The sequence below is a fragment of the Lonchura striata genome, chromosome 2, assembly GCF_046129695.1.
Source record: "Lonchura striata isolate bLonStr1 chromosome 2, bLonStr1.mat, whole genome shotgun sequence".
NCBI lineage: Eukaryota > Metazoa > Chordata > Aves > Passeriformes > Estrildidae > Lonchura > Lonchura striata.
The window spans coordinates 39,458,826-39,471,024 of NC_134604.1; the positions used below are offsets into that span (position 1 = coordinate 39,458,826).

Consider the following 12,199-nt stretch of genomic DNA (forward strand, 5'->3'; position numbering starts at 1 on the left):
AGCCTAGAACCTCATTAATAAAGGATGTCCTGTCTGCACTTTGGGAACAGAAAGACAGAAATAGGGTTGTGAGTAGTTTTCTGAAGATGGAGGTGGTAAGAGGGATTTAACCCCCAGTACAGGCACAGGTGAATCTGTCACAGAAGCAGGGAAGAATCAAAGCCTGTGTCTTGGGAATAAACTTTCCTAGAAATCTTTTCTTTGGGCACCACTTTGCATAGACCACATGAGAGTGGCACAAATGAAAACTTAGCTGTAGATTAGGGGCATTTTGTGTGTTTCTGTCGTGTAGGCTGTGTGGCCAGAAGCTCCAGAAGACTGCTTTCCTCATAATGGAATATTTGACTTAATATACTAAATTACTAGCATAAAGATAAAAAGTAACCACTCCTATTAAACATTTTAAAAAGTGTATTTCTGAAGTGACACAATTAATGAAAATAGTATGGCTTCATGTCATTAAATAGTCAAACATCTATTTGGTTCCTGTCATTTTATCAACCCTCCCCTGAAGGACTATGAGAAAGAACTTGGAATATAACACTATTTAAATCGTTTTAGGTAGAAAAATTTGCATTTTCTTTTTTGTTTCGTCAGATTCTTTGATGTGAGTCATCTCAAACTTTTTTATAATCATTGAGATTAACCAAACACCTTCATGCAAACAACATTCTTGGCTACAAATGAACTTCCACCCAGCCCAGGGGCTGCTGAGTTAGTCAGTCCCCTTAAGTTAGATTCTCACTTCCCCAGGGAGTCCAGGAAAAGTGGTAGGTGCCTTTGAAGGCATTTGAATGTGTAAGCAGTCCAGGGATGAAAACAGCCTGGGCTCAATCTGCTTGTGCTACCTTTGAATTGCTTTAGCTCTTGTGCCCCTACAAACTTCATGTACCTAAACCAACAGCAGTGAAATCTCTCATCCAGCAACGGGGGAACTGGAGGCTTTGTTTGCTTTTTCCCTCTATCTGAGCTCAGTTGGGATGAGAGAAATATGTGCTGCTGTATAGCTCAGAACAAGGCCTCTGCTGGGAATCTGAGCTGCAGGATGAGAAAGAGAGCCTGAGGCTACTGTCTTCTTGTCTTGGAATGTGTTTGCACTGCTGAACAGGAATGCTGAGGATGAAGCTCAAGGGTTTGGTCCTTGCTGTCCTCCCTGTTCAAGTGTCAAATCATTCCTGAGCTCTGTCTCAGGACTTCTTCAAGACAAATTCTGGGCAAATAGTTCACATCTAGAGCAACTTCCAAAAATCACTGGGGATGAGACCATAATAATTTGGTTATCACCACCCTACATATCCCTCCAACATATTCCACCAAGTTCTGTACCTTCAGAGGCTGATGACGTGGTTTTAGAACATCTGATACATGTCCTTATCTTCATATTATTAAAAACTGGTGACATCTGACAGACCTGTCACATCATAGTGTTATTACATGAAAAAAAGCCTACAAAAAATGTAATTATGTCTTAAAATCCTGATACCCTCTGACGTCAGGGGCTAAAAGTCAAGCACTTGTACCACCACATATCTACTCTGTATGGACCACACCATTCCATGGTGTGGAAATAAGTAAGCTGACACCTTAGTGCCAGGAATCATTTGTTAGACCTTCAGTTATTTAATTGGTGCCCTGGTTTCATCTGGGATACAGTTACTTTTTTCTTAGTAGCTGGTACAATGCCATGTTTTGGACTCAGTATGAAAATAATATTGATCACACACTGATGTTTTGGTTGTTGCTGATTAGTGCTTATCCTAATACAAGGACTTCTCAGTTTCCCAAGCTCTGCCAAAGGGCAGGTGCACAAGAAGCTGGCAGGAGACATGGCCTGAACAGCTAACCCAAAGGCATAATCCACACTCAGTTTACAAACTGTGGCAATTGGCCAGGAGGCACGGATTTGTTTTGTAGATAAAGGCAAATTTATTCCTGGGCAGGACATTGTGATGATGACAGGATTCACCTCTGCCTCTCTAACTATCATTAAATGGCTTTGAGCCTAAGGCAAGAGGTGGGAAGTTTCATCTCACCTTGACTCAGAAATCCCTTCAAACTTGCAAGACAGAGGACAGGCTATGGGGAACATTGTACCCAGAAGAAAACAGGATGGACCAAAGAATTTCCCTGTTTCTTTAATGCCAGTCCAGACCTCCCAAGCCCACTGTGCCACCCCCAGGGCGGAGCAGGAGCTGCCTTTCTGTTGGGCTGAGAAGGGTGGGGAGAGCAGAAGAGAATCCCATCCTTATTCCCCTTCGGTGGCACAAGGAAGATCAGGAATAAGACAGAAAACCACCAGCCACCAGCAGTGGACACCAAGGCTGTAGGAAGGCACAGCATTCCCAGCCAAGCCTCAAAGAGCTGTTGGGTGGTGTAAATGCCTTCATGGGTGCAGAGTGTTCACAGCCTGCTGGCTTCCACACAAGGCTGGCAGACTGCATCAGCAGGGACCTGGCTGCGCTCTCACCAGCACTCAAGAGCTTTATGAATAAGGCAGATGTGGATAATAGTTATTCTCAGTCTCCTGGGAAAATGCTGTTCTAAAGCTCTCTCTGTGTGTCCACATGCAATTTCTAGGTCAGTGTACTTAGAGGACTAAGACATCCCTGGAGCTCTTGAAACAGCTAAGTGCATGCATGGGTCATGGCTCAGTGCTGTGCAGATGTATCTATTCATATCCAAGAGCTCTACAGCTGCATGCAGCTGTTGCTAAGCCCAGCATAAGCTTCAGTGCACAATTGTAGCCTGAAATTTGGAACAAGCAGACAAGTCCATAGCTGGCAATGATATCATGGTCTGGTAGAGCGAGCCTTTCATGAATTCTCTGCAGTTCATAGCCAGACTGTTTTAATCATGACCTACCCAAATTACATCAAAATACTTCTTGAAGTTTCACATTTAATATGCAAATATTTAAGATTCCCCATAATAAAATATTCATAAGATATCCTGAATTTGAAGAGACCCATCAGGATCATTCTGGCCCTGCACAGGACACTCCAAGAATCACACCCTGTGCCTGATAGTGTTGTCCAGATGCTCCTTGAACTCTGTCAGGTTTCGTGCTGTGACCACTCCCCTGGGGAACCTGTTCCACTGCCCAACCACCCTCTGGGTGAAGAACCTTTTCCTGGTATCTAGCCTAAACAACCCCAGACTCAGCTTCATGCCATTCCCTCATGTCCTGTCACTGGTCTCCAGAGAGAAGAGATCAGTGCCTGCCAGAGATAAAAAACACGTTTGTAACAGCTAGTGGTGGCTAGTTAATATATTCATTAAAGAAATTAGAGGTTTATGCTTCTCAGAAAACTGTGATTTTGAAATCTCTGGAATTTCCCAACACTTTTTCTATAAGGGTGGAAATAAATAAAACTAGCTTAGAAATGGTGTCTGAAATCCTTTGAAAATGCCAGAGAGACAATGGAATTACAATTCCTGGAGTTACAGGACATTGCTATATTTTAAGCAGTTGCCTTTTCATCTCCATCAGCTGAGAGAAGAAATTCATCCCACACTGACAGAAAAAGAGGAGGGCTGCCCTGCAGTCAGGAACAACACCAACCAAAGCTGAGCTTCCTTTCTTCTGTGCACGAGCAATTTATCATCTTTTCCCTGCATGATCTCAGTATGCTTAGAAGAATTGTCCTCCTTTTATGTGTAAAAGCAAAAGGTGGTTTCAAGGATTTGTTTTCCCCTGAGCGCTATTCAGAATAGCACAAGCTGCAAATACATCATATTTGTTCCTTTGCGAGGTGTCTGCATCTTTCTACACAGAGAAAATGAGTAAAACACTAGGAAAACACACACAATGCTTGTTCTTGGGCCATGCAGATCTCCTGCAATGAACAGCTGTTCAGTGTCTTGTACAACACCTCCCAAATTCAAAATATATTAAAAACTCCAGCTACAGCAGGCAAACACACACCAAATGGAAAATTGAAGATAATCTCCACCCTGTACACGTGTCTCATTTTATCAACACTCGGATCCTGCTCTCACACCCACCAAGATGGCATCTGAATGCTGTTTATGCACCAATGACTGTATTAGAACGCTCTGGTCTGCAAGAGAGATGGGGTAGAATGGAAAAATACACATGAAGACTGGATGGCCAAGTTAAATTGCCCAGATTGGAGTATTTTGCATCATACTGCACTTTGTGTGCACAGAACACAACCCCCCCACATTGATTTCAGCAGCACTGGTGAATGCCAGATGTCTGTCCAGAATCCCAAATCAGACATGAAGAAAATGAAAAATAGCTAATTATTAGAAATTACTCTGTGCCACATTAAGCACATTGTAGCACACACAGTGTATGATACACAGTTTCCAAGGACACCATTTCTAGAGCTTTAATCATGTCCTCCTCTTCCATGCTGTCCAAGTCTCTCTGAGACTTGTACCTCTGCTGGCCACCAGCCACTGTTCATTCCTGGACAGGTTCCTGAAGTTCACTGTCCAATCTGTCTCTTCTTTTCCTTTTATCCAGTCCATCCTTCCTGTTCTTGTAATTTAAATCAAACAGCTTCAACTTCTTGCATCCCCCCCTTGTGCCCAAATTCAGGATTGAGCAGGGCCTGGAGGAGAAAGGTTTGCCAGCCAGTGCAGGGGTGCAGGATCCAGAGCTGTAACTGCAGGAGCCTCACTTAGGCACACCAGCAGCATTTGAGATGGCATTTGAGGATTTTGTCCATTGGAGTATCAGCTGTGTTCTTCATATATAGCAGGATGACAACTGCACTCAAAAATGGTGAATTTTAAGATGTTTCTTTCAGCTTCAGAAAGAACATTTTACTGAGATACTCAGCATTCTCAGAGATTTATTTGCTAGTAAAGTGCTGGATTCTGCTGCCACTGGAATGGGGAGCATGGTTCACAAGCTCTGCACAATTGGGAAATGAATAGAATAGAATAGAATAGAATAGAATAGAATAGAATAGAATAGAATAGGTTAATTTTCAAGGGACCTACAATGACCATCCAGTTCAACTCCCTGAACAATTCAGGGTGGATGTGTTGCAATTGAGGGAGGAAATGGGACTGGGTGTAAGGAATCTAAGAAGGCAGGAAGAAAGATTTGACTCTTCAGATCAGTGATACAAAGTATTCTGACTCCAGGGTGTTGATAAAGGGCAGTAAAATTGCACTGGATTCACAGTAAGAGGCTGATAACCACTTGTGCAAGGGCAGGTTAGCTGCAAGGAGTGGTAGATATTTCAGTCTCTTTAAATACTGAGGCATGAAAACTCAGCACAAGGCTTAAAATTATGGCAGAACTGTAACTTTATTACAAAACACTGAGAAAAACAGCTTCACTTTTTTTTTTTTCATTTATAATAAAATTTTTCTCACTTCACTGCTGAATGCTGCAAGTTAAATGTAGAATGGGTCAGCCTGGTGTGATGTTAAAACTAACTTCCACAGCACAAGGAGGTATTGTTTTTCTGTGCAATATAAGGTACAGTTTTTTGAACACCATTTTTTTTATTATTCAAACCCATATTTTCTGTTGCTAAGAACATTAAGTTCTGAAATCTACTTCAGACAGTTGCAGTCATGAATTTTCTTAGACACTCCAAATAGGAGACATCTCTGTTATCCTAAAATGCACTAAAATTGTACAATCACCAGAGGATAAGTTGCAGAAAAATGCTCCATTTTTATTACTTGCTATCAGAGATACCATCTCTTCTCTCAGAGCAGTTAATTTATGAGTTGATTCCAGAGAGCTAACTTCTTAGTTCACTCCAACTTCTTAGTTGGAATGGAATGCCCCAAATGTCTGAAATGACAAGTACACAGGTGCTTTACAGGGTAAGAGAGCAAAATTCAAAGGCAAGTTAAACAGTCAAACTGTGTGATTCTTCAGCTGCAACTTGACAATGATGCAAAGATATTTTGATAAAAATATCCAAAGCCACAGTAGCACTTATTTATCCATTCTCCAACTGTGAAAATTATGTCCAACTTTTGGTATGTTTCTTGGGTTTAGTTATCTATTTGAAGAAAAAAACATCTTGAAGAATAGGCATCCACTTTTCTTCAAATCTATCTTAGAAAAAGTGCCTGCGATGTAAGAGACCCTATTTATTAATGTCTATCTTATCCTCCACTTCTCTAAGTGCATTTACACCAAAAAAAAAAAATTATGGAATTGATCTGTTCATTCATTCTGAACAGGTTTTGACTTTTCAGACCCCAGTTCAGAAAGAATGCTTTCCTACCCAGTTGCACTGGATCTCAGATAGCAACCTAAAGGTCCACACCTCAACCATTTCCATGTTGCTACAAGGAGACTCGGGAAAGGGGAAGGGAGATCTGATGTAGTGAAACTGTTGTTTAAGTACCAGCAAAACACACCCAGAGTCCTAGTTCTAAAAAGGCTTAGCCATGCAGGTAACAGCAACACACATGCAGAGAACCCCATCCTGTGAGCCAGTCCAAAGTCACCTTGACAAAGACAAACGTTCCTTCCTGGGAAGAGTTTACCTTCTCCCCTCTAGGGTCTCCTCACCATTGTCATCAGCCTGCATCAAACATGCAGCTCTTTTATACTGCCTCCTGCAGAACCTCCTTCTTGGTTTTATCACCTGTTGTGTGTTCAGGGCTCCACATCTTCCCACCATTTTAGCTCTTGCCAAATCTATGTGCAGTCCAAGGCCACCTTTTAGCTCACAGCTACTATTGGCTCAACTGCAGAGATGTCTGTCTTTCCTGACTGGATGGTGGAGGATGCTGGAAGGACATGGGAGGACTGCAACCTCTTGAAGTTGCCGTCTTCTGGCCAAGCCAGTCGGTAGGATGGGACTGTGGAAGGAAGCCTCTGCTCTGTGGGCCTGGGGGGCTTTCTGCACATGTTGAGCAAAGCCTTTAGTTCCGATCGGAAGCTGTCATTGAGCCAGCAGTAGATGAAGGGGTTGTAGCAGGTGCTGCTCATTGCAAACCAGTGGAAGGCAAAGTACAGGGCGTTGTTGGTGTGGATGGTCTGGCTGGAGAGGAGGACGACGTAGCAATTCAAGGGGAACCAGCAAACTGCGAAGAGGATGACAACGAGCATCAGCATCTTGATGGTCTTCTTATTCTTTTTGCGAAGGACAACGTACTGCTCAATGGTGACGTCCCCGATGACATTGCGCAGCCAGAGCTTCTTTGCCACGGTCATGTAGGCAGCGGAGATGATCAGAAGGGGCAGGACATAGAGCAAAATGAAGGTTGTTAAATCAAGGTACTTCCAGAAGAGGTCAGCAGGCTCGGGGAAATCTGGCAGACACAGGCACCGGGTTACATCCTCACTGCAAATGGAGAGATGGGACAGGATGAGAGGCACATATGGCCAGGCATGGCGAGATAAGTACATCAGAAACAAGGAGGCAGCTGGGAGAGGGCTCCTGCCACAGGTCCTGAAAGCAAACACTGTGTTTATCTCACAAATGTCACAGCTGAGCAGAGCTCTGCTCTTCAAGGATCTGAGCCATGGAGCAGCCAGTGAACAATGTGGTGATAATTTCTTATGGGCATTCATGACCTTATGATAATTTTATGAATTTCATCAATTACAAGATTTCCAGCTGCACATAAGCAGTTTTTTATTTTCTGTCCTTTGGCAAATAGGAACACATTCTCTGCACATATTAAGGACCTTTCCCTCATTAAAGCACTTTCCAAATACTAAGGCTCTTGAAAGCTGAGGCAGATTTATCTACTTTCCTAGGGCTAAAGAGTAGATTAAAATCTGTTGGGTTTTAGTGGGCTTTTGGTTGGTTGGTTGGTTGGTAGGTTGGGTTTTTTATTTCCCATTTCTGGTCTGACCAAACAGGTCAGATTGGTATATGGCATAAATGCCAGTGCATATAAGTAAAGGGTCAAGCCAGATTCTCTAACTTCTCTAGCCTGTTTTGTGTGGTTAGTGGGACAGAATAAAGATAAAATATTTAAAAATAAAAAGGACAGGATATCAGACATTGCCAAAGGAATTGGATGAAAATTGTAGTTTAGATCCGTTTGGCTGACCTTGACATATGCTCAAGGCTTTCCATAGAATATAGCAAATATGACTGCTCAGAGTTTGGTCTCAACGGAGACTGTGGAGGAAAGCAAAACACATCCTTACCTGTATTCAAAAATAAAGAGCTTTTGGTAGATAGCATGTGGTAGGGAAAAACAAGTTGCCATGATCCAGATTACAGAGATGTAGATAACACCTTTTCCAGTAGATATGCGAGGTTTCAGGGGGTGCATTATAACCTGTGCAAAATCAACCAAAATCTAGGCTTATTACATTTCTGGAAAAAATTATGCTTTTTTAAAATACAATCTTCCAGCCTTAAATTTAGCACGGTAATTTAGCATGCAAGCAATTACAGTAAGATGTACATGAAAACCTGAATTTTAACACCATGAAATATGGTTCAAGTCAGATAGCAGTCCTATACTCAGATTTCAGTACTTTCATCTAGGTCAGAAAAACTGAATACTGCTGTTAATACATATTCATTACCAGGTTCAATCTCCTTAATAGAAAGGAAAATAAAAAGAGGAGAAAAAAGTCTCAAACTCTTCAGTTTCAGTATCAGTGATGCAAAGAACCAAAGGGTTTAACCAGACCTCCATGGGAATGCTTGTGATAGTGAGTGCATTTTCTGGAAACAATATTTTTAGCAGAAAATGCCAACTGTAAACAGTTTTGGGTCATTGTTGGGTGACTCCAAGCTGATAATACCCAAATGTGCCCAGTCTTGAGCCCAATATCAACAGGAAGCTACAGCTCTGCTTGTGACAAACACCAGTGTCCTACAGTCAGGTCTCCAGTATTCAGGGTAACAGGAGGTGGGACATCCCCAAACATCAGGAGATAGAGCTGAGAAAATTAACTAGGATGTCCCTTAGAACCCTGGTACTGGACAAACCACCCCAAAGGAGAGCTGTCCACATGAATTCCTATCAGGATCTTGATCTTTCTCCTTATTTGAGAGCTACTGAATTATCCATTGCATAAAAACTCCCTTTACTCAGCTGGAAGAGATGCCAAGGTGATGGATATGATGAACACCTCCTTTTTTTGCTGTGGGTTTAAAACTATTCTGAGAACAAGAACTGCTCCCCTACCCTTGTCAGCTCCTCATGAATCTTATGGTACTCTGGGAGCTGAAAGGGAAAGGACAGAGGATCATCTTTTCTCAGTTTACTTATGCCCACCCAAGCTTTCCATCTCTCTGCTTCAGAGAGGTCTCACCTGGTGCCTGTCCACAGCAATGGCTGTAAGGGTCAAGGCAGAGACGTGCAGGGAGCAGTACTGCGCAAACCTACTGACATGGCACATCCCCTTCCCAAAGATCCAGGTACTGTTCACAAAACGAGCCTAAAAAAGAAGAACATTAGTGTTGTGCACCCCACAGCCTCCAGTGTACCCACAATTCCTTGTGCTGTGGAAAAGACACTTAGATGATAGAAGGTTCTTTGTTTAGTTGTGTAACTTTCTGGCTTCTGAACACTGAAGAGGCAGGTTACTGCTGCTCAGTGGCCTCCCAAACAATACAGCAGCGCAGTATCAAAGATGTTTGTTCTGTTTTATTTACAGTGTACCCTTCTGCAGTCTCACTATTGAGTCAATACATTTGCTCTTCCTTTTAGTCTCCACTTATGGGATAGGGCTGACCTGTACATCTTATCTCACTTCAGGCAAACTACACCTTTTCAGAACAACTTGGTAAACTATGCTAAGCATTTATTTTTTTTCAAAAGGTTTATAGCATTGCTTTCAAAATACTTTAGAAAAGAGAAGGGAAAAAAATCAGATGCTACAAAGTACTAAGCAATCACTGCAAAGCTATTTTTGCTCAAGTACTATCAGGGCCACATTAAAAAATGGGTAATTTCCGATCTTCAGCTAGATAACAGGAATCAGAGAAGAAAAATACATGAAGGGTTTTCCAAAGGCAACTCCAATGGCTGTAATTTGGAGTGGACAGGTATCTGCAGAAGATCCACACACTGCCTATAGCAGGAAAAGCCATCAAAGCACCTTTATGGCACTGTAGAGGCTCAGAGAAATTTATTTTAGTCATGGGGTGGATTGTGGTGGTGCATCCCCCCCTCCCAGTCCACACCATGTCTGGGAATGCTGGGGTGCTTTCTTTCCCTCTGGGGTGGGGTATCCCAGGCATCTCTGCCCCCTCTTACCAGCGTGAAAGGTGTGTTGAGGAGCGTGATCATGATATCGGCTACAGCCAGGTTCACAATGAACAAGCTGGTGGCAGAGTGCACACGCTTCGTCTTGATGACAACATGACAGACCAGGACATTGCCGAAGAGGGCGAAGACGATGATGAAGGAGTACGCCGCGATGAGCAAGGCTTTCACCGTGGCGCTCTGCGACTCCGCTCCGTACCGGCTCCTGTCCACAAAGCTCCGCCAGTCGGCCAGGCTGTCATTATCCCAGGAAAAGAAACCCGACACGTTCGGGACTACAAAAGTCTTCTCCAGGCTCCCATTGAGGGATAGCTTTCCCGGGGTCACAAAGGCGTTAACCAAGTCGGGGAGGGTGAGCCAGACGAAACAGGGTAACATCTCTGGAACCGCTCCGCTGCTCCAGCTCGGGAAGAGCGCATTCGCGGGAGCAGAACCCGCTCCGTGCGCCGGGAGAGCCGCTCAGCCCCGCTCAGCCCCGGCGCGCTCGGGGCTGCAAACGCGGCACACGAGCAGCGGGAGCGGAGAGATGCTCCTGCCTCCCGCAACCTGCTTCTCTTCCCCTCAGCTCGCCGCTACTTTTGCTCCTTCAGCCAGCCTTATATCCCCAGAAGAGCTCCGAGCCGGGATCTTCTGCAGTCATTGGGCTGCATGACATAATTTGAGATCTGACGCGCTGCTTTTCCACGCAGTTGCGCTCCCGGGCGCTACTCCGAGGTAAGTACATCTGTGAGAAAGGCAAAACCATTCTCTTCAGATGTCAGGATCCGTTTTCTCTACCAGCAGCCAAGCTCAAGCAAATTCCATGCTGTTTATACACCAGCAGCATGTGTGCCAGCTCTGCTCTCTCTCAGGACAGGTCAAACCTGAGCTATTTTACAGGTTTGGCAGGCCAAGTTTCAGCCTATTTCTTGAAAAGAGAAGAGAAGAGAAGAGAAGAGAAGAGAAGAGAAGAGAAGAGAAGAGAAGAGAAGAGAAGAGAAGAGAAGAGAAGAGAAGAGAAGAGAAGAGAAGAGAAGAGAAGAGAAGAGAAGAGAAGAGAAGAGAAGAGAAGAGGACTGTAACAGATGAACTGTAAATAACAAGTTGCCTTATTGTACTTAAGAGTATTTTTCCAAAGACCTTTTTTTCTCTCAGAGAGACATGGAATACTCCAGTTTCCCCTTGGCAGGTATTTCCTCTCAGGCAAAGAAATTAAAGCCTGATGTGAAACTTCTTTCTAGGATTTGTAGAAATAGAGGTAGTTACAAAGATGTGATTACACAGGACAGAGAACAGGAACTGTCCCAGCCAAGTAAGCCCAGTATCCAAAGCAAAAGAAGCTGTATGCTGCTCCCAAGCACTGATGATCAGATAGCAGCATGTGTGTTCCCTCGGCCTTTTCCACAAAATACATAAGGAAATAGAAAATCAGGACCAGGAGACCAAGACCCACAAACCTCAAACAGAAAGATGTGCCACTTCCCAAGTGCACATGTACAGTGCTGCACCTCTGCTGAGGACAGATCTGCCTGGGTGATGCCAACTAATCCCAGCCAGAGCTGGTTTCATACATAAAAGACAGGCATTAATTAAATGACCATTATCTGAAAAGCTTGCCTTATAAGCTGGTCACTCACTGGGGTAAAGAAGTCTTCCAAAAGATGTTTGTGACTGCCTGAGTGACCTGCTCGGGCTGCCTTCCCTTTACCACCCTTCAGGAGCTAGGCACAATAAAACAAACAGAATAGACAACCCACAGTGCTACTCTGCACACTGCTACCAGAGTTTGTTTCTTCCATAAAATAGTCCAATTTAAGCTCTTGAGGCAATCCAGCTGTGTCAGAGAAAGCTTTTCAGTGAACCTGCTGGAGCTGCTAAGGTGGCAGTCACACCTGACCATTCAGAGAGAAGAAACATGTCCCACTCAGAAGCACCAGCAGGAAACCAGTCTCAAATAAAGGCCCAATAGTATAAAGTGGGACAGAGCAATGTTCTTATAGGTTTAGGATGAGAACAGAGGGGTCAGTGG

At 43.7% G+C, this 12,199-nt stretch overlaps 1 protein-coding gene across 1 annotated transcript; it reads right to left on the bottom strand.

Moving 5' to 3' along the window:
- Nucleotides 1-6,669: 6,669 nt before the first annotated feature.
- On the bottom strand, nt 6,670-10,781 carry GPR83 (G protein-coupled receptor 83). Its single transcript, XM_021544952.2, has 4 exons — nt 10,183-10,781; nt 9,236-9,361; nt 8,114-8,247; nt 6,670-7,295 (listed from the first exon to the last, which is right to left on the bottom strand). The coding sequence occupies exons 1-4, from the start codon at nt 10,567-10,569 to the stop codon at nt 6,671-6,673; spliced, it is 1,272 nt and encodes a 423-aa protein (XP_021400627.1). The 5' UTR covers nt 10,570-10,781; the 3' UTR covers nt 6,670.
- Nucleotides 10,782-12,199: the final 1,418 nt, after the last annotated feature.